The sequence below is a fragment of the Meles meles genome, chromosome 17, assembly GCF_922984935.1.
Source record: "Meles meles chromosome 17, mMelMel3.1 paternal haplotype, whole genome shotgun sequence".
Classification (NCBI taxonomy): Eukaryota; Metazoa; Chordata; class Mammalia; order Carnivora; family Mustelidae; genus Meles; species Meles meles.
Genome location: NC_060082.1, coordinates 56707605 through 56735082, shown reverse-complemented (window position 1 = coordinate 56735082; position 27478 = coordinate 56707605). Strand labels below are relative to the sequence as shown.

Below are 27478 nucleotides of genomic sequence, written 5' to 3'. Positions count from 1 at the left end.
ACCCCTGCTTCAAGTGAATTTAAAGACCTTGAACTTACTCCTGTTAAAATAATTTTGTGAGAAGTGGACATTTCTTCAATTTCTTAGATCCCTTATGATTCCATGCATTTTTTTCATCTATAAACTAAAATTGTTTTCTTTTTATTGGTTAAAAAAGAAAGCAGGGTCAACTATAATAAAATGCCTATATCGTTAATGTTCCTTTTGGGTGGGCTGTGCTAGGTAAAGTTATGTATACCCCATGCAAATACAATCTACAATTGTCTTAAACATATACCCAAGAGTTGTATGTTTTGGGCCTGGGCCCCAGAATTGAGTTTCATTTATAGATTACATGAAGGTTAGGTAAGTTTCATGAATATGAAAATGAAACTCTTCGTGGAGAAATTCTTGCAGGGCCTAACATACTGCCTTATCCTCAGGAAGTACTATGTAAGTAAAATGGACAACATACGTTGAATGGAGTCCGTGTGGTCACCAAGAATTACTTTCTTACCTTACATATGACCTTCACAATCTGGCAATGTAAGTCACACAGCGGAATCAACTATAATTTGATAGTTATCTCTTTCATATCAAAACCCCAAACTGTAACATTTAAGTTTTAAAACTTTAGTTTCAAATTATTCCAACTCTGTACTTCTATTTGTAAAATTATGATGGTTTACACATATGAAAACATGTACCTATTTACTTTCAATGAGTACGTAATTTGAGTAGTTTTCCTCTTGAATTGAGGGCTTTTGTGACAATTGTGATCCTGTGGGGGACCAACTGCTCACTTTATTTTGTTTTTTTAAGTTAACATATAATGTAATATTTGTTTCAAGGGTACAGGTCTGGGATTCATCAGTCTTCCACAATACCCACTTTGTAACAAGTTGCCAAGGGTTGAGATCTTTGACCAGGAAATTAAGATAAATGGCTCATAGAGCGACCAAGTCTATTCAGGCTTCATCAGCGTGGCACTCTGCTATAAACACCTTTTAAAAAAGCAACCTTCATTAAAAAAGTCTCAAGAAGCTGGTACAGAATATTCAATAAATGTGTTTGCTTTTGTTTATGCAAATACCATATTAAAATGTTAAATATTAAAAATTAAAATTTTAAAGTGTAAGCTTAACTAAATTCTCAATTTAATCATTTAGAAAATCTTAGGAGACTGCATGATTTAAAACAAATTCCATTTCTATTAATAAAAATCCACTTAGCCCAAATGAGTATACATAGATATATATGCTTGATGTTTGCCTTTAAGTACTTCCGCTCAGAGTGTCAAGCAATCAAGTAATGACGGTGCCTCCAGAATGCCATTTTTAGAGACTTTTATCACTCAGTGAAAATAACTACTTCAAATGATATTTTCATATTAAGAAGTCAGCATAAGAATGGTTTTGAGCCAACTATTTTCACTATCGATTAAAAATTTAATATTAAACCACTGTCTTGAGATAGTACTTTATGTTGGGAATATACTGAGTTACTAACACAGAATTCTTACCTGTAATGTACATGTGTGATGGTTGGTTTCCTGTACCCGAGGATCCAGGTCTGAATATCTATGGGTTCAGCTTTGGGATAAGCTATAGTTGTATCTATTATCCATTGGAGACCTTTTGATTTGCTACCTGAGGACACAGCAAAAAACAAGTTAAAATTGGATCAAGTTTTTTGAAAAGATTTTATTTATTTCATAGAGATCACAAGGAGGCAGAGAGGCAGGCAGAGAGAGAGGAAGGGAAGAAGGCTCCCTGCTCAGCAAAGAGCACCATGCGGGGCTCGATTCCAGGACCCTGGGATCATGACCTGAGCCGAAGGCAGAGGCTTAACCCACTGAGTCACCCAATCGCCCCAAAACTGGATCAATTTTTATACTATTTATAACAAATAATATAGTATAGACAAAGCATATTGATGTATCTTCTGCTTTATGAAAACAGGATGAACTCTGGTATTACTGTTTCATATGATACACTTAGGATGATATCAAGCATTTCCTAATATGAAATGGCTGAATCTCAAACAAATAAGCAAATAACAAAGCACTATTATTTATTGGACATGCACCATTCAAGCATTCAATACAACAGTGCACTGTCAAGGTCTAATTCATATTTTATCGCTCATAAAAACTGGCCTATGAAAAAAGTCAGAAGCTAAAGTATCACATTACAAAAATAAAAAAAAACAGTTCTCAAAATAAATCCATTCACCAAATACAATACAGTATAATATAAACACCAAGATTTGTGATACCTGGAAGACATTAATAGATGTCTTCCATTAAGACTAATAGATTAATTAAGATTAATAGATAAGGCCCCAAATTAAGCATTTTATTGACACAGGATTGTCAGTTGCTGTTCTTATTTAACATAAACAAACAAAAAAACCCCTCCCACTTTAGCAAGAGTTCTATGCAAATAAAGCAGTAAAACCATTCACTCTTTGGTAGGTATGGCAGGTAACTGCAATTATCAAGAGGCTGTGGGGAAGTTCTGTTTCCTTTGGTTATTGTCCTCCTGCTTCTATTCCCAGCATGGAGTACGAACTTGAACAAGAATTGAGAGGGAATCCTCACAGAGAATGCTGAGAGCCAGACTTGGGTGACAGACTCTCCTTTGTCTGAAGTACTTAGAGATCTCTAAAAAAATAAAACCTGTTCTAAAACGTACGTCTAAATGTGCATTAAGAATCAATGATATTTTACTTGTGTACATCGAATAACTAAAAAGTGACCTTAAGCTTTAAAAAACTTTAGAAATATTCTGTGGGGCGCCTGGGTGGCTCAGTGGGTTAAGCCTCTGCCTTCGGCTCAGGTCACGATCCCAGGGTCCTGGGATCGAGCCCCTCATCGGGCTCTGTGCTCAGCAGGGAGCCTGCTTCCTCCTCTCTCTCTACCTACTTGTGATCTCTGTCTGTCAAATAAATAAATAAAATCTTTAAAAAAAAAAAAAAGAAATATTCGGAAGGGGAAAAATACCCACAGAAATAGGTTGGTTTTTTTGTTTTTGTTTTTGTTTTTGTTTTTAGATTTTATTTATTTATTTGACAGAAAGAGATCACAAGTAGACAGAGAGGCAGGCAGAGAGAGAGAGAGAGGGAAGCAGGCTCCCTGCTGAGCAGAGAGCCCGATGCGGGACTCGATCCCAGGACCCCGAGATCATGACCTGAGCCGAAGGCAGCGGCTTACCCCACTGAGCCACCCAGGTGCCCCCAGAAATAGGTTTTAAAAAAATATTTAAATAACCTACTGCTAAAGGAACAGAGTTTATGTAAAGAAACACATTTTAACAAGCTATCAGTGATATACATGCTGAAATGTTTAGGAGTAAAGTACTGATGTCTGCAACTTATTTCATTACACTAAAAAACAAACAAGATGGACTAATGGATTGATAGAAGGAGAGAAAAAGACAGAATAAAGCAAATACAGTAAAATGTTAATTATAGAATCTAGTTGGTCATCTAGTGGATATTAACTATAAAATTCTTTCAACTTTTTACATATGCTTGAAAATTTTTATAACTAAATTATTGGGAAAAATCACCAGAGTTCAGTTTAATATCTATTAAATCGTATAATAAACAAAAAAATACTATCCCTTTTAAAGTTAATCAGATACAACTTTGATACATATATGGATCCAATACATGTGTGTGTGTGCATGTGTGTGTGTGCGTATATATATATATATATATATTTTTTTTTTTTTTTAAAGTAGGTTCCCCTCCCAGCGCAGAGCCCAACGTGGGGCTCAACGTGGGCCCCAAACTCACGACCCTGAGATCAAGACTTGAGCCAAGATCAAGTCAAATGCTCAACCTACTGAGCCACCTGGGCGCCCCAGTATATGGATCATATATTAAAAGAGAGACAAAGGCATGTTCTGTACTTACATGGAACAGAACACTAAATAGTCAATATGAACACTAGAGAAAATAAAATACAAAATACCAAAACATCGAGAAGAAAATGGTAAAAGACAAGTGAAACTAGTTTTGGGGTATATAACTTTCTAGAACTTCTTATAATTTTTCCTAAGCAGCTAGAATAAAAACTCTAACCAAGTTAAGATAAACAATAAGCTACTCTGCTTTCATTATAAAAAGAAATTACTTCTCTCCAAGAGAAAAAACATGTCTTCGTGATTGTGTGATCAATATGACAACAGCCCCTACCCTTGCGATCTAGAACACCACAGGGTATTACTGACTGGGCAGAACTATTTAAAAAGCAGCAGTCTTTATTAGTGCAACCAATCCTATTTGGAAGACCTTTGCCTTCAAGCTTTGGCTTGGCTGACATTGCCACCATGTCTGTCTGAAGCTATTCTGAACTTTCCTTTTCTATTAAAAGACTCTTTCAATTTGTCTTTTTAATAGCCGATGAAAGATTAAGAGAGCTGACCGCCAAGCAGCTTCTTAAAAAACAAAAACAAAAAAAAAACAAATGAAAGGAAAACTCAGTGCAGTCTTACAGGCATTCTCTCTATGTCTGGTCCTAACCATCATTAAAAACCCGTATTTCTGAGGGCCAATCCTTTTCATTTTTACTTTAGCTAAAGAATATATTATTTTTTAATAGCAAAATACTACTAAAGGAAACAGGCCTAGTGAGTTTCTTTCAGTTTTTTAATTTATCATTTATTAACCAATTTCACAGTCTCTCCAATAAACTTGTTCAAAACAGTCTTTGTGCTGTTGGCACAAATTCTGCAGACCTTCCCAGTTCACCAGGCTATCTTCAAAACAGTTGCATCTTTCAGTATGGTTTACTTTTTCTCGCCATAAAAATAATACATACTCATTATTAAAAAAAAACAAAACAGAAGTATTCAGAAATGGAGGGAGATCATCCATAATGTTACAACTCAGAGAAGCAACCACTGCTGACATTTGGGATCTTTCCTTTCACTCATTTTCCACTGCTTATTGCTGACATATCTGAGCTCACAACTGTTTCACAAGAGTTGTGTGCTCCTCCCACTCCATTAACATGATAGAGAATAAGCACTTTCCAAGCCATAAAAACTCTCTACAAACATCATTTGTAATGTCTGTGTTGTACTGTGTTGGATGGATATTTGATAACCTCGGGCCTGTTCTTCCTTCTGGCTATTACAAATTTTTGCTGTTAAAAATAATGCTGTGGGGGCACCTGGGTGGCTCAGTGGGTTAAAGCCTCTGCCTTCAGCTCGGGTCATGATCTCAGGGTCCTGGGATCGAGCCCCGCATCCAGCTGTCTGCTCGGCGGCGAGCCTGCTTCCCCCTCTCTCTCTGCCTGCCTCTCTGCCTACTTGTGATCTCTGGCTGTCAAATAAATAAATAAAATCTTTTTTAAAAAAATGCTGTGAAAAAATAATATATAAATAGATAAATAAATAAAATCAATAAAAATAATGGTGTGATAAACCTCTTTACCATGTATGTCTGATTATTTTCCTTGGATAAGTATTATTTGTAGTGGAATAATGGAGTCATTCATCAACACTTGAAGACTCTTAATAAACACTTTCAAACTGCATTAAGTTCATACTCTGTGTTAAAAACAAACCAAAAAAACTTTCTAGGGCGCCTGGGTGGCTCAGTGGGTTAAGCCTCTGCCTTCGGTTCACGTCAAGTTCTCAGGGTCCTGGGATCCAGTCCCACATCCGGCTCTCTGCTCAGCAGGGAGCCTGCTCCCTCCCACCCCCTGTCTGCCTCTGTCTACCTGTGATCTGTCTGTCAAATAAATAAATAAAATCTTAAAAAAAAAAACCTTCTAAATTTGATAAATAAAAAAACATACATTATTACAATTTGCATTTGCATATCTATGATTAGTTTTTCAAATTAGTGATTTCTATTCCTGTACCATTAACCTAGCAATTCCACTTCTAGGAATCTATACTCCAGACTATACTTCCACAAATACATGAAGATATTTACAGCTTACTACAGCAGTGGGAATGGCCAGCAGTAAGGGTGGGTGGGGTCAAGGAAAGACACCTTTGCCTTTGTGCATTTTGCATTACTTGAATAAATTATTGTAAGCATGAACTAACTTCTGTAAATAGAAACACTAAAAAATTAAATTTGCACCTTCTCCCTGAGTATTATTTCTGTTTGACATAAATTATAACTATAGAAAGAACAATAATGTTATCTCCTGGAACTCCAGATAATCCCTGAGTTCCAACAAAAGAGTGCTAAAAACCATCATACCTAATTCTTTAGCATCTCCTCCTGCTGGACTTCCATTTTCCTGTCGTGCTACAAGCGCACTCAAGATAATGTTTGTTGCCCCAATCCTTGGCAGAGTGACATGTGTAAGAAATGGCAAGTTATTTTTTTTGGCAAACGCTTGACTTGTTTCTCGCCTCTTCCTGAGGAAGCCCCCTTCTGGAAACAAAACAATCCATTTTCGGTCTCTGCTCCTGTAATTCATTTCTAGGTGCTTTTTGAGAAGCAGCAGCTGCTGGTCACGATGAGATTTTCCCTAAGAAGGCAGACACACATATAATAAGTATAGGCACGTTTGAAATTAAAATGCCACAAAATTAAATAGAAATAACAGCTTCTAAAGTAAAATCCCATTCACAAATCAGAAGAGCGATTCCCCCCACTTACTTCCCCCTTTGACCACAGCGGTAAAAAGAAGTGATTAGCACTTACATGACATTAGCAAAACAATTGCTCTAATTGCCCCAAGAGTTCACTCATTCATCAGCTCAGTGACTGTTTACTGAGAGCGAGTATCTTGGCGGGCACAGTCCTACACACTGGAGATAGAGAAGTAAGAGACCCTCATGGAGGTTACTCGAGTGGAAAAGATAGAAAACTAAAAAGTGTAAATTCGGATGGTGATGTGTTAGGAAGAAAATGAGTAAGAGGATAGAGAAGGTCAATGAGGTCAGAGAGAACAGCCCCAAGGAGGTGAACCGGGAGCTGGGAATGTGAAGGAACCAGTCAAGTGGAGAGGAGAGGCAGAGTTCTCCAAGGGACGAGAACAAAAAGGACAAAGGCCCCGAGATGGGAACAAGCGCTGCATATTCAAAGAGCAGTACCAAAGCCAGTGTGGCTGATTTGTGATGAGTGAGGAAGACAGTGGTAGGAGAGGAAACTGCAGAGAGACTTGGTGGACAGAGAGGAAGGGCCTTGAACTTGTTAAGTAGTTTGGGATGAGAAGTCAATGGGTGGTTCTGAACAAAGGAAGGTCATGATCTTATTTACATAAAAAAAATCTGATGGTTCTAGTGACAGAAAGACTCCAGCGGACAAGCCAGCAGACTATTGCAGTAGTCCAGGCAAGGGGGTGTGACGAGATCTGACTATGGTGTACTGATGAGAAGTGGGTACATTCAGGAAAGTCTGAAAGTAGAGCAAACAGGGCATTCTAAGGGACAGGACCTTAGTGTGAAGGAAAAAGAAGAAAGAAGATGACTTGGAGACTGAAACAGGAATCCAAAAAAATTTGTAGGAAAGCCCAAAACCCAGACAAATATCACGAAGATTCTTCCTTTCAGTATAGTTGATTCATTAATAATTTTCCAGCCAACACAATTACAGAAGGCCCCGAAATAATCTGTGTGCATTCAGTCTTTACTCCAGGGCAAAGCAAGTAAGACATTTATTTTACTGAATTGAACTGATCATGATTAAGCTTTATTTATCAAGTTCCCAAGGCTGCATGTAAAACATTTTTATATTCTTGGAAATACCTAGTAGTAAAGTCCAAGAGACTTTCTTTAAAAATGGTAGCTTCTCTCTCTCCCCCAACAATGTTACAGATTTTTATTACTATCTTACTGGGTTCCAAGGGGGAGGAAGGGCTGCTCTTTAGAAACAAACATGCAATATTTCTGGTAATTTTGAAATACAGTCTTTAAGTATGTAAAACTTTACATTGCGATAAAAAGGAAAATGTTTTGGAGTACACTATTTTCTACGCTTATCTCCTCAAAGTACACCTATCACTTAGTGTAACTTAGTGATGATGCCTCAGGGTCATCAACAGGGTCAATTGTTAAACCTGAGATAATTTCCTCATACTCTCCTGCTGTAAACAGTTCTGCTTTCTCCTAGATGGCTAAGCTTGGCCACTTCTACTTCTTCCCCTCCTGTGGCGCTCTTATGTATTATGTTAATTTCTTTGTTATGTTGTTCTAATCACTGTTCGTTCATTTTGTCTCAAGCTTGTGGCCAATCCCCATTGCCACTTCCTCCTGAGGTCCCCTCTGAACGCAATGCTTGCATTCCTCTTTCTGCTCAGAAGAATCAAGAGTGTTTCCTAGAAACTAGATCATGGGCACAGCATGCGGAAAAGAAAATGTTCTGTACGTAAGTGTCTGGAGTAAAGTATATATGGTTTGTGACACCTAGAGTCATCTCAGAAGTTTCTCTCACACTGCCAGCTTATTTCTGAACTTGTGGTCTCCGATGAGGCCTAATCAGATTCAACAGTTATTCAGTAAGTACTTACATGGGCCAGGCTGAAGCCGCTACAATATAGAAATACCACATAAGGGTGGCATTGCCATACGTAAAAGCTCTTGCATATCATATTTCAGTTTTTGAGAAAATCAAGCCCGTGATACCAGCGGCATACCAGGGAAATACGGTAATGGAGTGCTGACTTGATACGAGGGTGTGATTCTTTCTCCTACACTAACTAAACTTGTCCCTAATGCCTGGGACCCATTCTCAACCTACCTTCCTCTATGAAACTCATACTTATTTTTTCTCTAAAGTTTTTCTGAGTTCATAAAAATCTGATGGATTCACTTTTCCTACTATGAATTCCCCAAATATGTTCCTCTATCCGCCTATCTATCTACCTACCTAGCGACCTACCCACCAGCAATTTAGGTACCTTCTCTATCATGTGATAGTGACTTGTTAGTAAAAATAATGGCGAAAATATAGATGATGATAGTGGTAATCATGATAAAAACGATGAAGAAGAGACCAGGCATTGAGTAATACACTGCAAGTGTATTACTTCATTTAACCCCCACCCTATGAGGGCAGTGCCTCTTGTTGTCATCTGAAGAATGAGGAAACTTGGAAAGTTTAAATAAGTTGTCTTACTCACATAGCTAAGAAGCAGAAGAGTTGAGAATGGGGCGGTGGCTTGATAAATCTTTACTAAACACTGTACTGTTCAGATGCGAGGAGGAGGGTAGAGATAAGAATATCTGCGACGTCATCATTTTACTGCTTGAGCATACTCAAATTCAGATCGAAAGAAATGTTTCAGGGTACAAAGATTCAGAGGAAGAGCTCCCTGAGATGCTAGAGCTCGCTCTATGTATTATAACTGGTTTTGGCCTATGTTTACAATAAAGGATCAGCGTGATCAGGCTATCACTGTGAAAAAGGAACGCTCATTACTCACCTGTCTTATAAAGAAGTCTCCGTGAATTAGAGAAACAATTCCAAAGTTTGTGTACTTAAAAATATGATCCATCAACCACATCATTTGAGCAACAACCTAAAATATTTAAAAGCAAGAAATAATTACATGGTAAGTATTAGAAACCTGCTATAGTCTAGCCAGGGCTTTAAGTTTTAAATATAATCATCTAAGCATCTTCTTAATTAACCTATATATTTTAAATCCAGTGTTTATTTCTATAATTAAAGCACAAAGTCTCCATGAAAAATTACTGATCTTGTGTCCAAGTCTTGAAATCTCAGGTCTCAGGTAATATGTATTACTGTGTAACAAATAAAGCTGAATTAACTTCTTAAATCTGGACTTAATGATTCCAAATTTGTTCTACACTAAACAAAGTCTCTGGTGATTCTCACATAACTTGTAAAATTATTTTGAAACAATAAAATGAAGTTATTGAATGAGGGCTCTAAGTTTAATTAATAAGCACTAAACTTTATAAAATGTGACTTTACCTAAATGGCTAAAATATTAAAAATTATAAATTATAAACATATAAATGTAAAATTTCAAATTTTATAGAAGTTCAAAAATGTCCAAAATAAAAGAACATTCAAGTTCGTTTCATAAAATGATTTATATATGCGATTACGTTAAGAAGATTTGTTAGTTTACGCAAGGCCATATTCTTTACTAGTATAATAATATTCATAGCACCTCAGTTCTTAAACACAGAAATAGTATCCCTTTTTGATAAGGGGCGCCTGGGTGGCTCAGCGGGTTAAAGCCTCTGCCTTCAGCTCGGGTCGTGATCCCGGGGTCCTGGGATCGAGCCCCGCATCGGGCTCTCTGCTTGGCGGGGAGCCTGCTTCCTCCTCTCTCTCTCTCTGCCTGCCTCTCTGCCTACTTGTAATCTCTATCTGTCAAATAAATAAATCTTTAAAAAAAAAAAAAAAGAGTCAGTATTCGTATTAAGAGCAAAAGACTTGGGACGCCTGGGTGGCTCAGTCCGGTAGGCCTTCAGCTCAGGTCATGATCCCAGAGTCCTGGGATGGAGTCCCGCATTGGGTTCCTTGCTCGGCAGGGAGCCTCCTTCTCTCTCCGCCTCTGCCTGCTTGTGTGATCTCTCTCTATCTCTCTCTGACAAATAAATAAATAAATAAATAAAATCTTTAAGAAAAAAAGAGCAAAAGACTTTATTTCAAACAAATTTCAAAATTAAATGTAAAGTGTAAACAGGGATCTAATTAATAAACTGGGTAATTGTTCCTCCCTGCTGAGGAAATGGCATTCCTTGTTATAATCCTTAAATAAATGCATTAATAGCTACAGCCTCAATCAAAAGAATGCAACAGAGTCCCTTTGGTTTCTATGGGAATAACGTATGTAAACTTCATCTCGAAGCACCAAATTATATGAATTTACATATGAGGAAAAAAATGAGCACTGACATCGCTGGTGCCTTTGCAAAAACATAAAAGCTGATAAATAATATAACATTAATGCTTCTGCCTTAATTTTTCAGCATCACTAAATAGTTCAACTACACAACTCCTTCCCCATGAGCTCTACTATGTTAAATCACTTTAAAAAATAAAGATATGTGCCCAGAGAAGAAGTGATTCCCCAAGGCAATTAATACAGAATAAAATGTATTGCCTTCATCTCGGTTTTTTTCAGTCTTGTTTTGCTTTGTAATGATGATTACTTTAAGTAAATTGAGATTTGAATTAAATGGAATTTGCTGAAAAGTGTCCCAAAGAACAAAACAAAAAGCAAGTTGCTTTAACCTATAAAATACTTGAGCTTTATACACAGTAGGAGGTTTAGTGGCTATTTATTGATTTCTGGGTTTAAAATACCAACACTAAAGCCACAAGCTTTTATGTTTCACCTTACATTTACAGTGGATTTATCTCTTCAGTTAGAAGGGCCACCTCAAACAATTCATTTCAATAAGACAGCCAAGCTACCTTCTGAGATTTGTATGGGTAATTCTGTCTTAGCTTATTTTAGGGGAAATGTTACAAGTCAATAAATGTTTATTATATATCTAATAAAGTTCTTTTGACAGAAATAAAAATTCTTAGTTTTATCATCATTTGTCATAAAAGGACATGACTCAATTCACAGATACTTATTTTTAAAAGGTACCAGCACATTTGGAAAATACAATTAATCCTTTGTTTCATATTCCTCAAAAGAGGGTCAGTAAACACCAGCTGCCTGAAGCAACTCTCAGTGTTTCATAGATCTGTCACTCGGAGCTCTGTTAGGTAATTCCAAGAAACAGAATTGGCCCACATCAATTATTCTTTATCTGGAAGCATGATTTTTCTACATATCGAAACATCTAGAGGCGCTTACATGAAGGACTATGTTCTTCATGTAATGAAGTCCTTACATGAAGGACTACTATCCTTCGGAAAGTATAGTTAAGTCAATGGTTCTCCTGTTCAGAAATCTGTAAGGACAATTTGGGCTGTCACGACGACTAGGGCGGGCTACCAGCATTTAGTGGGTAGCAGGCAGGTATGGAAAACAGCCAGCAATGCCCCGGACAGTTCAGGACAAGGGTGTTGTCCTCCCAACGGGCCAACGGGACCCCCGCTACCAGGAAAGGCTCCTACAAGAAGTCTCCTGAATTCCAAAAGCTATGTTACACTCATATAGCCATTAAACTAGTATTTTTAATTGGCCCACAATTTAGCATTAGCCTTCTTTCTTTGAATGTACCCACGGAGTATGCAGTAAGTCAAGTGAACATTTTCACTGGTAAATATACATTAATATTGCCCTATACGTATTAGGCAGGAGGGAGAGATTATGTTGCTTCCAGCTTTATATTTCTCAATTATTCTTTTATGAAAGAAAATAAAAAAAATTCTTCAAGATTCCAAGTTACTCACTAATAACAGATTATAAAAAATGTTTAGTATAACTTATCTGAATATAAAAACAAAATTACTCTGAACAGAAAAATGAACCTAAGTCAAACTAACAGAAATCTTTTTACAAAAGCAAACAAACAAGACAAATTTTCTTTTATCCACATAATTGGTGAATTTCAGATTACCTAATATTCTAGTTAATATAGTTATCATCCATGCGAAACTTGGGTGAGAATGATTAAGCTGGGCATATTTATACTGGCCACTGTAATCATTCTTTGAAATTCAAAAACCAACTAAGGACACTGTAAACCTTCAGAAATTTCACTATGAATGTAATGACCATATCATTAAGAATAAAAATGTTAATTGGGGATTCTCTTTGATGAAAACCAAACAAACTAGTCTTTACAAAATTTTAACATCACAAGTAATAAATATTAATATAAGAGCAAATATATTTATACAGTGATATTCTTTTAACAATTCAAGATTCTGAATATAAGAAAGGATAGAATTTATTCCACATTCCAGCAAGATTATGCCTCTGCTTTTCACATGGACATGAAAAACAGATTCTACAATAATCAAACATTTTCCTTTACTCTTACCTCATTTTCTGACCCCCACCATGACCTACTGAATCAAAATCTCTAGGACGTGAATATACCAGGCTTAGTCTTGCCTTGGTGTTCTGGCCTAGACTGTTTCACTAAAGAAGGCCTTCTTGCTTCACCACTCTAACTAGGCCAAGTTTACATCTTCTCTCCTCCATAAAGTTTTCAATACCTGTCATACACGGGGAGCTCACCCTCCACTAAACACCTTTCACTTTGCAATTAAGTATTGTTCACTATACTTTCCCTCCACCTACGCTGGACGGCTGGCTCCTTTTAGAGGACAGTGTCTTACAGGATTGATGTTCAGTCCTTATAGTCACTGACCATGAGTATGAAGCACTTAATAAACATCTATTGGTTTCACTGCTATTAGGATAAATATTAACTCCACTAATTTATACACTTTCTACTTATTTAGTTTTCTATGAACACAACCTCTTTATCGTCTAAGGTGGTAATTCTTTTAATGCTAAAGACTGAATTTATTTTAAACCCACCCCTTTGATAGATGTATTTAGTGATCAACAAAAGTCATGTGAAACCAACGGTTCATACATAGCCTAGCAACACCTAATAAAACTGGCCCGATATCTTTCCTTTCAATTTGCTTTGTAAAGGAAATCCGAAATGTTTACCTGTCTTTATTCTGGCTAAAGATCCTCAAGATTAGCTAATTCACTGACCAACTAGACTCTTACATCTTAAACAATACTGCTTTTTGTGCCTGTATTTTTCAAACCAGTGACCCACCATTTCATCTCAAGACAGCTCCCAATCTGACATCTTAACTCTGTTTTACCTCAGTTACTTTTCAAAAACATCTTTCTGGAGATATTATTCACGTTATTTTCCAGTTACTTTTTTGAAAGACCACATTCCTGTCCTGGAGCTGGAATTAGAATTATATATACCCATATTTTTTTCTTTTCATTTTTCTCCATTTTTTCTTTAAATTTTCTCAATTTTGGAAAAGCACAGATATTCACGTTTACGTTCCAAACCATAGTAAGATACTCAAACAGATTCTTCATCAACCTCCCCCTCCTGCGTCTAGGCCTGCCTTCAGGGTGCTTACCAGGCCTTTGTCCTGGAGGCACATCATCAGAGTGCAAACATCCCCTGTTGCCTGATGATTCACCAACATCACTGCTTCATCTTGTGAAACGGCTTTAATATCGTCCCCCCATTCCATCACTGGAAGAACAACAAAGCTGTCACTTTAAAGATTTTACATTACTAGAAACCTTATATTAGACAAACTGGTACACATCAATGATGAGAGATCACTTACCTAAAACTTTAAAAGTCTGAACTAAGTTTACTTCCTATAAGTATCAGGCTGTCGATATAATATTTTATAAAGCCCCCAAACGTCCATTAAAATGTAAAATTGCTCATCCTTTGACCTAGAAGTTTTACTTCTTAGAATTTTATCCCGCAGAAACATCTGCCCAAACAGGCAAAGACAGATGCGTAAAGGATGTTTATTGCAACTTAAATGTTCACCAACAGGGGAGTCAATAAGCAAGTTATGATATAATGGAAGAGTATGGATCCACTGAAAGAATAGAGGGTATCTCCATACCTAACCCAAAAAGGACTTCTTGTCAAGAAAATAAAGCGAATCACAAAACAATATATATAGCCTGATTCCACTTTTTTAATGAAGGAATAAACTTTGTTATTTAATACAGTAAAAAAAAGTCTAGGGGAATAAATTCTAAACTACTGATAGTGATCACGATTAGGACGAGCTTTCCAGAGCCCCTCAAATTCTACTTTATAATAAAATGTGAAAAAATTCCAAATATATGCAAGTATTTTCATTTAAATAAGGAAACTAACGAAGATGTTACACTTATTAAGAACCTGCAGGCAAAAAGTCATCGTACCAGAACCTGTTATGTACACTCTAAGGAAAACACTGGCATCTCCGTGTAGTTATGTCTCATTTCACAGTACATCCACTTCACAGAAAAAAGATAACTGAGCAGCAGTTTTGAGATCAGGATTCTACAAGTCAAAGCATCCAGGATTCCTCAAACATCTGACATGAATTATGAGAGGCTGATTATACGTTAGTATTCACTCCTCTCACACACAGCTAAAGAGAAAAAAGCCAGCCCACCTGCCTGTAATAGTTCTGGATGCAAGAGGCACGGGGAGTTGTGGAGCTCTGCCTCCCCCAGCCTCCGTCCTTTTCCAGCCATCCTTCACTATCACCCCAACATAGCAAAGCTCCTCCTAAGAGTTCATATGAGAAAAGGGGTCTGCTAATTGCTTCTTTCTGTTAAAACCCATTTAAGCAAGGCATCTATTCATTGATTTTAAAGACTTTAAAATTTGGATTAAGGAAATTTTCCTGGGCTAAACACAGTATTAAGTTGTGGGACCTCTTTGCAAAGTGAGGTATTCTAATCATTACCGACACTCAAATGTTATTACCAACGCTCAAATAGCTTATATGGTATAGGAACTTTTTAATTTTAGTTTCTTTTAAATGAATGCAGCATAAACCTACACTAAAGGGATGTCAAATAATCCTTGAGGAATAGAGGCAGAACCATGGGAGAGAACCCAGCCCGGCCCCTTGAAAAATGCAGCAGCACCAACTTTCCTTCCAGTGGCCTTTCCTTCCCCAAGTTCCAATTCAGCTCAGCGGATAAGCTATAACTACTGAAACGTATTTAAACAGCTGCTGTATCATACATTGCTGGGGGGAGTATGAATTGGTACATCGGTTTGGGAAGTCAATTGGGCAATATATATCAAAACTGAGAAATGCAGGAATCTTTTTATCCAGAAATTCTACTTCCAGGAATTCAACTTACAGATACACTTATTTATGCACAGACGGACACATATGCAAAACTGGTTACTGCAGCCTTATTTGTGAGAGCAAAGAGGAAGGGATGCCTGGGGGGTGCAGCTGGTGAAGCGACTGACTCCTGGTTCTGGCTCCGGTCGTGATATCATGAGCCCCACGTCAGGCTCTACGCCCAGCTTGGAGTCTGCTTACGATTCTCTCTCCGTCGCATTCTGCCCTTCCCTCCCTCTCATGCCCTCTCTACAAAATAAATTAATTAATTAATTTTAAAAAAAGGAGAAACAAGGAAAACAACTCAAAAGGAAGACTAGCTCAAATTCATAGAAACTGAAAACCAGTGGTGGTTTCTAGGAGGGGGACTATTCAATTTGTAGAGCCTTTCAGTTTTGCAAGATGAAAAAGTTCTGGGGATTAGTTATACAATAATGAGAATGTACTTAATGCTGAACCATACACTTAAAAATGGTTAAGAGGAGGGAAGCCTGGGTGGCTTGGTCACTTGACTGACTGACTTTGGTTTCAGCTCACGGCATAATCTCATGGGTTGTGGGAACAAGCCCCCCAACCTCTGTGGGGCTCCAGGCTGCTGTGGAGTCTGCTCAAGAGTCTCTCTCTCCCTCTTCCTTTGCCCCTGCCCATGTGTGCTTTCTCGCTCTCAAATAAATTTTTAAAAAATCTTTAAAAAAATGGTTAAGATGATAAATTTTGTGTTATGTATATTTTACCACAATTAAAAATTTAAAAAGGAGACTAAATTAAATCTATGTAAAGGAATATTATGTAATCATATAATTTGTATACTAACATGGAACAATATGCTATAAGTAACAAGAGCAAAATGCAGAACACTGTGGCAGGGATGCCACCGATTGGGTTTTAAAAAGGATGGGGGGAGGGGCACCTGGGTGACTCAGCAGGTTAAGCATCCACCCTTGATTTCCACTCAGATCAATATCTCAGGGTCAAGAGATCTTGATTTTGGCTCAGAGCAAGATCTCAGGGTCATGAAATCAAGCCCCACTTCAGGCTTGTGCTGGGCGCTAGGTGTGGAGCCTGCTTAAGATTCTCTCCCTCTGAGGGTGCCTGGGTGGCTGAGTTGATTAAGCAGCTGCCTTTGGTTCAGGTCATGATCCCAGGGTCCGGAGACTGAGCCCTGAGTTGACATTCCCTGCTCAGCATGGAATCTGCTTCTCCCTACACCCCTTCCCCCATGCATTCTCTCTCTAATAAATAAAATCTTTTAAAAAAAGAAAAAGATTCTCTCCCTTCCTCTCCCTCTGACACCCTGCTCACACCACCTGCTCACACCACCCCCCAAAATAAAATATAATAAAGTAAAAAGAATGGAGGGAGATATATATGCTAAACAGAAGTTCCCCCAGCATGCCTCTGTTGATAATCCACACATGCAGACACACACACACACACACACACACACACACACTATTCTTTTATTAATTCATTCCTCATTCAATAAGTCAGCACCAGGCACTATTAGGTGTTGTGGATATAAAATGAAAAAATCAGTTGCATTTCTATACACTAAAAATGAGAGAGAAGAAAGAAAAATTAAGGAGTCAATTCCATTTACAACTGCACCAGAAACTATATGATACCTAGGAATAAACCTAACCAAAGAGGCAAAGAATCTGTACTCAGAAAACTATAAAGTACTCATGAAAGAAATTGAGGAAGACACAGAGAACTGGAAAAACATTCCATGCTCCTGGACTGCAAGAACAAATATTAAAATATCTATGCTACCTAGAGCAATCTACACATTCAATGCAATCCCTATCAAAATACCATCATTTTTTTTTTTCCACAGAGCTGGAACAAATAACCCTAAAATTTGTATAGAACCAGTAAGGACCCCAATAGCCAGAGGAATGTTAAAAAAGAAAATCGAGGGGCGCCTGGGTGGCTCAGTGGGTTGAGCCGCTGCCTTCGGCTCGGGTCATGATCTTGGGGTCCTGGGATCGAGTCCCGCGTCGGGCTCTCTGCTCGGCGGTGAGCCTGCTTCCCTCCCTCTCTCTCTGCCTGCCTCTCTGTCTACTTGTGATCTCTCTCTGTCATATAAATTAAAAAAAAAAAAAAAAAAAAGAAAAGAAAATCGAAGCTGGTGGCATCGCAATTCCAGACTTCAAGCTCTATTACAAAGCTATAATCAACAAGACAGTATGGTACTGGCACAAAAACAGACATGTAGCTCAAATGGAACAGAATAGAGAACCCAGAAACAGACCTTCAACTCTATCAACTAATCTTTGACAAAGCGGGAAAGAATGTCCAATGGAAAAAACAGTCTCTTCAACAAATGGTGTTGGGAAAATTGGACAGCCACATGCAGAAGAATGAAACTGGACCATTTCCTTATACCACACACAAAAATAGACTCAAAATGGACCGAAGACCTAAACGTGAGACAGGAATCCATCAAAATCCTCAAAGAGAACAGAGGCAGCAACCTCTGTGATTTCAGCCACAGTAACTTCTTCCTAGACATGTCTCCAAAGGCCAGGGAAACAAGGGCAAAAGTGAACTAGTGGGGCTTTATCAAGATAAAAAGCTTTTGCACAGCAAAGGAAACAGTCAATAAAACCAGAAGACAATCCACAGAATGCGAGAAGATATTTGCAAATGTCTTATCAGATAAAGGGCTAGTGCCCAAAATCTACAAAGAACTTAAAAAACTCAACACCCAGGAACAAATAATCCAATCAAGAAATGGGCAGAAGACATGGGCAGACATACCTCCAATGAAGACATATCAATGGCCAATAGACACATAAAATATGCTCAACACCACTCGACATCAGGGAAATACAAATCAAAATTACAATGAGACACCACCTCACACCAGTCAGAACAGCTAACATTAACAAGTCAGGAAACAACAGATGTTGGCGAGGATGCAGAGAAAGGGGAACCCTCCAACATTGTTGATGGGAATGCAAGCTGGTGCAGTCACTCTGGAAAACAGCATGGAGGTTCCTCAAGAAGTTAAAAATAGAGCTACCCTACCACCCAGCAACTGCACTACTGGGTATTTACCCCAAAGATACAGATGTATTATTCTAATAGTAGTTAAAACATTCAAGAGAAGTCTAGCTTGGTTCTATAAACACTGAGCTACTAAGAGTAATGTGGAAAGTCTTCTGGCTCCGTATCTATATAAACAGAGGTTTCATAACCAAATATTCCTTTAATGCAATTTCTGCCACATGAATGGAAAATGCTAGATACGTAGGTCTATGCAGTGGGAAAGCATGCAAGTATATTTAACTGCAAATAAGTTGTTGTTGTTTTTACATAAAACATATCCTACCTGTTTGCCTTACATAAAGTGGATAAATCTAGTGTGTTAGCTTCGATCTCTTAAATTGAATTTAGAACCCTTTGATGTGGCTTGAATAGCTTCCTCCCCCCCAAATTTACATCCATCTAAAAATCTGTAAATGGGACCTTATTTGAAAACAGGGTCTCTGCAGAGATAATCAATTTAAGATGAGCTCTTACTGGATTAGGGTGGGCCGTACATCTAAGTCCAATATCACAGGTATCCTTTAGGAAGAGGGAAATGTGAACTTTTGAGACACACAGGGGGAATGGGGAATGGCATGGGACAACAGAGCAGGGGGCTGGACTGACAGATCTACAAGCAAGGCCTGAGGACAACCACCAGAAGCAGCCAGAGGCAAGGACAGATCCTCCCCTAGAGCTTTCAGAGAGAGCATGGCCCTGACCACATCTTGACTTTAGACTTCAAACCTCCAGAACTATGAGAGAATAAACTTCTCTTATTTGAAGGCACCCTGTTATATCACAGCAGCCCCCTGAAACACGTATACCCTGCCCACCTCAACTTTCCCCATTCCTTTTCTCTCTTTCCCATTCTATTCCCCCCCAAATTATAGGTTTTTTTCCTGATCAAATGTAGGAAAAGAATGGTACTGTACTTTAAACATCTGGAATATTTTAATAGACATCTAATATGATGTATTATAAATGGCTCTTAATGTTCATTTCTATAATCCTTTCAGGGTATAATCATTAAGAGTAATCCAATATATATTTTATCTCTCAGCCATAACTTAGCCGAAATTTATTTTCAAACTGTCAATTTACTAAGACTCACATAGCATACTGAATCAAACAAGTGAAGGTAGCTCAATCAAATTTTTATTAAAAAATTATCCTGATGTAGCAATAAAGTCATGTTGAATTTTGTAAAATCTGTTTTATTCAATAAATTTAGTTTCCAATATTTGTGCTATTCTTTTATCACATATATGATATATATCTCATATATATATATCTCTTACCATTACATTCTTCAAAGATCACTGTTAGAAAGTCACATGACCAACAAAACCAAGATAAAAATGCTTATAGAGAAAAAGCATTTATCTTATGTATGAAGTAGCTATGTTCCTCAGTTTATACCTTGCTTTCCCAGAACCTATATCTATAATAGTGGAGCCAGTATCTTAACCAAGGAATAGAATTATTTGCATGTTAAAGAGCAGAAGCTCTGGATGCCTGCCAGTTCTTACACTGTACTAGATTGGAAGAACAAAAATATTTTAACACGCTGTTCTATGAAATGAATTTTCAAAAAAGAACTAGGTCAGGTCCACTATTTCCAAAGAGAATGAAGGACAGCTGAATAAAATCTGGAAGAAAACCTCTAGTTGTAACTGAATTTTTAAAATTCTTGTTAAAAACTAAAGCCAAAGAGTATCTCTCTCTCTCTCTCTCTCTCTCACACACACACACACACACTTTCTCTTTCTTTCTAACATATCATCAATATCATTAATAAATCTCCCCCAAATGTTACATACTAGTATTGATCAAGAGAGTTCACAGCTCAAAGAGAAAATAAAAACAATATGAATCCATCTGAAATTCCTTAAAAACAGTGATGCTAAGGCCATTATACTGATCTACAAAACAGAATTAATGTGGGGAAGGAAGGCTGCTTAATATATGACCACAAGAGCTCACCTTACTAAGTTCAAAAAAAAAAAATTATGCCTGAAAATTCATGCCACAAACTGTTTTATCATTCAGGGCTTCATTTTTCTTATTTATAAAATATTGATATTATTAATACTACTCAAATATAAAGTGAAAACGAATGTTATATAATTGATAGAATCACAGAAGTCCTGGGTAACTGGATTACATGACGGCTGGAGTCAATTCTGGAATCACTATTAAGTAAAAGAGTCATATTTCTACTGTGTCATGTCAGGTCAGGTATTCTAAGATAAATAATCAGGATTAAAGAGTGACCCCTCCCCACCAAGAAGAGGTGAAAGAATTTCACATACCTCAAGAACTATGGCTATTAATAGCCCACACTGGAGGCAGACTGGGTTCATCCAAAGTTAGGGGATAGCAGAGCAAATGAGGCAAGATAGAAAGGGACTGAGGGTACATACTAAAGTCGGCTGTGAGAAAGCAGGTACTGATTAATGGAGGGGACACTGGCTGGTGAGGAAGAACCAAGCAACATGGAGATTAACTAAAAGAAACGAGAGAGAGGGCTCCTCTAGTAGAGAAACTCAATCCATAACCTATCTCTACCCATCCTATTCAAGCTCCCAGAAGCAGGGCCCAGATATGTAGGAAAAGCTCCCTATGCCACTTCCAGGCATTTATCTGAAGAAAAGAAAAATACTAACTGGAAAAGACATGTGCACCTCCATGTTCACTGCAGCAGTATTTACATCAGCCAAGATACGGAAACAACCTGTGCTCATCAATGAATGAATGGATAAAGAAAACATACAGACACACACAGACACACACACACGGAGGAATATTATTCAGCCATAAAAAACAGGGAAGTCTTGCCATTTGCAACGACATAGATAGACCTTGAGGTGTCTAAGCTAAGTAGAATATTCCAGAGAAAGACAAATACTGTATGATCTTTTTTTTAAAAAAGATTTTATTTACTTATTTAAGAGAGAATTAGAAAGAGAGAGAGCATGAGAGGGGAGAGGGTTAGAGGTAGAAGCAGACTCCCCACTGAGCAGGGAGCCCGATGCAGGACTTGATCCTGGGACTCCAGGATCATGACCTGAGCTGAAGGCAGTTGCTTAACCAACTGAGCCACCCAGACACCCTGTATGACCTTTTTTTTTTTTTTTTAAGATTTTATTTATTTATTTGACAGACAGAGATCTTAAGTAGGCAGAGAGGCAGGCAAAGAGAGGGGGGGAGCAGACTCCCTGCTGAGCAGAGAAAGCAGAGAGCAGAGAGATCAGATCGACTGGGGCTCGATCCCAGGACCCTGAGACCATGACCTGAGCCGAAGGCAGAGGCTTAACCCACTGAGCCGCCCAGGCGCCCCTGATCTTTTTTTAATGTGGAATCTTTTTTAAAAGCAAGCAAACAAACGCCAAGCTCACAGACACAGAAAGCAGACTGGTGGTTGCCAGAGGGTTGTGGGAGTGGGGAGGGGGAATGGGTGAACTGTTTTGGTTTTTTAGTTTAAATAAACTGTTAATTTTTTTTTTTAAAGCACAGACATGTGTTATTACCAAATACCCCAAAAAAGCCCTTAATGTGAAAGACAGAAACAGAAAAATAAAGGACCTGGAGGGAACAAATACATGAAAAAGAAAACTTCAAAAACGACCAGCATTAATATACTGATGTAAGAGATGATGATGATGATGGTGATATAACGCTGAGATAATAAGATGCTTTAAAAACAAACAAACAAAAAAGGAACATTTAAGGAAGAAAAAAGAACTGCTGTAAATCATTATGTTAGCAAAAATAAAAATCTTAATAGAAAGATTGAGAGATAAAGTTGGGGAAATCTGGAAAGCAGATAAAAAGGCAGATAAAGGAGAGAAAAGATTTGAATGTGAGAAGGCCATTTCACAAAGTCTAACATTCAAATAATAGAAATTCCAGGAAAAAAGAACGAAGGAAAAGAAATCAAATAATTAACATCTAAGGATGTCAATTTCCAGATTGACAGGAAACATCCAGCAACCAGTAAAGAATGGATGAAAATACCCGCACCAAGGCATACATACTCAAAGTTTCAGAACAATGCAGCCAAAGGGAAGATGCTACAAATGTTCAGAAAGAAAAAAGAGGAAACAAAGGTAAGGAATCAGATTGGCTTGGGAAACAGCTACAGAAAGTTAAAGGATAGCACAGTTAAACAGTTTCAAAATCCTGAAGAGGAACTATTTCCAACCTGGAATTCTCTACCCACACTATCCATCATGTGTGACAGTGAAAAAATATTTTCAGGTGTGCAACATCTCAAAAACAAACCTCTTGTTTGCAGGAAGCTGGGTATGTACTTGCCAAAATAAGGGGATAAACCGAGAAAGAGAAAACTATGATGTAAGAAACTGGGAATGCAGATCCAGAGACAGGCAAAAGGAATTCTCAGATGACTGGAAAGAGAGGTCCCAGGATGTTAGCTGCATACTAGACTTACTGGATAGCCAGTACAAATTGGAGTAAATTAGGGGTTTCCCAGAGAGATTGCCCAAAAAGATGAAACTGACAGCATCTGAATGACGTGAGAACTCTAAAACTGACAAGAAGTTTGGAGTTGAATTAGTGATCATTTCATAGAAAAGTAAGTAAAGAAGGGGCGCCTGAGTGGCTCATTCTTTAAGCGTCTGTCTTCTGTTCAGGTCATGATCCCAGGGTCCTGGAATAGAGCCCTACTTTGGGCTCCCTGCTTGGTGGGAAGCCTGCTTCTCCCTCTCCCACCCCCCCTGCTTGTGTTCCCTCTCTCATGGTCTCTCTCTCTCTGTCAAATAAATAAATAAATAAATAAATAAATAAATAAATAATTTAAAAAAAAAAAGAAAAGTAGGCAAAGGAAAAATAGAACAAAGAACAAAAATTACTAATTCCGGGAGAAACATGTAGGAAAGTGAAAGTATACACAGTTTTAGTATACGGCTCAGTAGTAAACAGATTACATATTCATAATTAAAGAAAATCTCTGAATATTAATATCATAAAAATTATAATAAAGTTCAAATACAACCTAGAAAAATTACCTTTTAAGGTATTACTTAAAAATATGATGAAGAAGTAATTCTAGTGAATTAAAATAATACTAAACACATAGAAGAAAATCACCCCAAAATTCCACTGTCCAGAGATAAGAAGACACTATTAAAAATTTTGTAGTATATTTTCCAATGATTTTTCTATGTGTATAAATTTATATAAATTTAATATAAATATAAATATAAAATCAAAAAAGGAATGATACTTAACATATTATGTTATACCATTTGAAATTTAATATATCATATAAAATTGCTATCATCAAATATGCTTCCACCTTATTTTTAATGCTATATAATAATTTATTACATGTAAGTCCTATAGCTTAGTTAAATCCCTGATGCTGGGTACTGGCTATTTATTACAGAAAGTACTAGATAAATAAGCATACAAAGCAAAGAGCTATGGGATTTCTGATCTAAAAACTATGGGAACTTTCTTAAAACAAAGAGTAAAAATGCTTCTATTTACAAATGTTAAGTTATCACAACAAGTAAGTTAAAAGTACAAAAATGTATTTTAGCCACCCACAGGTGGCTCAGTGGGTTAAAGCCTCTGCCTTCGGCTCAGGTCATGATCCCAGGGTCCTGGGATTGAGCCCCGCATCGGGCTCTCTGCTCCGCGGGGAGCCTGCTTCCTCCTCTCTCTCTCTGCCTGCCTCTCTACCTGCTTGTGATCTCTGTCTGTCAAATAAATAAATAAAATCTTTAAAAAAAAAATGTATTTTAGCAAGTAACAGAACTGCTGTATATCTTGATTGTGATGCTGGTTATGTAACTGCGTATGTCTGTCAAAAACTCACAGGCTATAAACTATTAGAGGTAAATTTTACTGTTGCAAATTATACCATGATAAAACTGACTGAAAAACACATGCACAGATTTTGAAGACATGACTTTTTAATATGGTCTTTGAATCAGTGAATAAACTCACTGAAATCTAAAAACTTTGATGGATGTAAATAAGTTCTAAATGGGTAACAGAGTTCCAAAGAAGCAAAACAGCAGAAACCAATGAAATCGATAAAATAGAAAACAGAGAAAGAAAATCAATGAAACCAAAAGAAGCTCTTTAAGAAAGTCAATATAATTTATAAACCTCTAGCAAAACTAACCAAAAAAAAAAAAAAAAACAAAAAAACCACCACCCAAACTTATCAATGTCAGGAATGAAAGAAAGGACATCACTATGCATACTATAAAGATTAAAAAAATTAAAGGTATATTATGAGCAACTTTACAAACATAAATTTGACAATCTGAGTGAAAGGACCAATTCCTTGAAAACCACAAACTAACAAACTCATCAAAGATTAAATAAATAACCTGAAATAGAAATTAATTATAGTAAAAAACTTCCAAAAGTAATTCCTCCAGCCCAGATGGTATTATTGGCATATTCTACTAAACATTTAGAAAAAGAACACCAATTTTAAACAATCTCTTCTAGAAGATAAAAGAGAATACTTTCAAGTTTAATTTTATGAGACCAGCATTACTCTGATATCAAAACCAGAAAAAAACAAATGAGAATTACAGATTAAAATTCTCAACAAATATTAGCAAGTGAAATCCAACAGTATACACCACAACCAAGTAAGATTTATCACAGGAATGCAAGGTTGGTTCAATATTACAAATCAATGTAATCCACCATATTAACAGTCTAAATAAGAAAAACCATGCGATCAGATTGCTATGGTCTGAACAGCTGTGTCCCCCTAAAATCTAAATGTTAAAATCCTAACCCTCAAAGGTGATGCTAATAGTCAGTGGGGTCTTTGGGAGGTAATTAGGTCATGAGGGTGTCGTCATGAGTGGGATTAGTGTTCTTATAAGAGATCCCCCAGAGTTTCCCAGCCCATTCCACCACGCGAGGGCACAGTGAGAAGGCCACGAAAGATGGAGAGCCCTCACTAGAAGTTGACCATGCTGGCACCTTGATTTTGGACTTCCCATTCTTTGGAACTGTAAGCAAGAAATTTCTGTTGTTTATAAGCCACCCAATCTGTGATATTTTATTATAGCAGCCCGAATGGACCAAGACATATGAATTGATGCACGAAAACATTAACAAATTTCAATATCCATTCATAATAAAAACTCTAGTAAACTAAGAATAGAAAGGAATTTCCTCAATATAACAAAGTGTTTCTACACAAAACCCATAGCTAACATATTATTTAGTAGTAATTATATATTAATGCTTCCCCCATAAGATTAGGAACTGGTCAAGAATATCAAATTTCCTCTCTCTTATTTAACAATATTCCAGATGTCCTAGCCAGTTCAATAATGCAAGGGAAAAGAAGTCATACAGGTTGGAAAGGGAGATAAAACTGTTCATATTCCAACAGCATGACTGTCTACATAGAATATCCCAACTAATCTACAAAAAGATCTCATTGAAGGGTACGTGCACCCTGATTTTTATAGCAGCATTAGCAACAACAGCCAAACTATGGAAAGACCCCAAATGTCCATCAACTGGTGAATGGATAAAGGAGATGTGGTATATCTATATATACAACAGAATGTTACTCAGCCATCAAAGAGAATGAAATTTTGCTATCCAATGACATGGATGGAACTAGAGTGTATTATGCTAAGTGAAATAAGTCGGAGAAAGACAAATACCATATGATTTCACTCATATGTGGAATTTAAGAAACAAAACAGATGAACATATGAGAAGGGAGAAAAAAAAGAAAGACGAAAGCAAAGCCTAAGAGACTTTTAACTATTGAGAACAGATTGAAGGTTGATGGAAGGAGGTAGGTGGCCAATGGGCTAAATGGTGATGAGTATTAAGGAGGGTACTTGCTATGATGAGCACTAGTTATATGTAAGTGATGAACAACTAAATTCTACTCCTGAAACTAATATTACACTATATGTTAACTAACTAAAATTTAAATAAAAATTTGAAACAAAACCAAAAAACCTCTCATTATTAATATGAGTTTAATAAACTTGCAGGATATAGAGTCAACACACAAAATGTCAATCTTTTTTTATACTAGAAATGAACAAGAGGAAATAAAAAAAAATTTTAAATGTCATTTATAATAGTTAAAAAAATATACTCAGATATAAATGTAAAACACATAGATGTGATCTGTATGCTAAAAACTATGAAACAGTAGGGGAGCCTGGGTGGCTCTCAGTGGGTTAAGCCTCTGCCTTCAGCTTAGGTCATGATCTAAGGGTCCTGGGATCAAGGCCCGCATTGGGCCCTCTGCTCAGCAGGGAGCCTGCTTCCCCCTCTCTGCCTCTCTGCCTACTTGTGATCTCTCTCTCTCTGTCAAGTAAGTAAATAAAATCTTTAAAAAATAAAAAATAATTAAAAACTATAAAACAGTGATGAAAGAGATCACAAGGCCAAAACGAAATGAGTATCATGTTTTGGACTGAAAGATTCAACATAGTAAAGAGCCAATCCTCCCACAAAATAATCTACAAATATAATGTAATTCCAATCAAAATTCCAGTAGGAATTTTTCAGATACAGATAATAGGATTCTAAAATTTATAAAGAAGGACCAACAAATTAGAATAGCCAAAATAACTTTGAAAAAGAATAAAGTTGGAGGGCGCCTGGGTGGCTCAGTGGGTTAAGCCGCTGCCTTTGGCTCAGGTCATGATCTCGGGGTCCTGGGATCAAGTCCCGCGTCGGGCTCTCTGCTCGGCGG

General features: G+C 37.2%; 1 protein-coding gene across 8 annotated transcripts in view; it reads right to left on the bottom strand.

Annotated features, from left to right (window-relative positions):
* LPGAT1 (lysophosphatidylglycerol acyltransferase 1) overlaps positions 1-27478 on the bottom strand; it is a 126271-nt gene that overhangs the window by 34236 nt on the left and 64557 nt on the right. For all 8 annotated transcript variants that reach the window (XM_045981926.1, XM_045981923.1, XM_045981927.1 and 5 more), the window contains 4 exons: positions 13966-14084; positions 9380-9475; positions 6208-6481; positions 1502-1628 (listed from right to left, as the gene is read on the bottom strand). In XM_045981926.1, coding sequence (XP_045837882.1) covers positions 1502-1628; positions 6208-6481; positions 9380-9475; positions 13966-14084 — 616 coding nt within the window. The remainder of the gene's footprint in view (positions 1-1501; positions 1629-6207; positions 6482-9379; positions 9476-13965; positions 14085-27478) is intronic.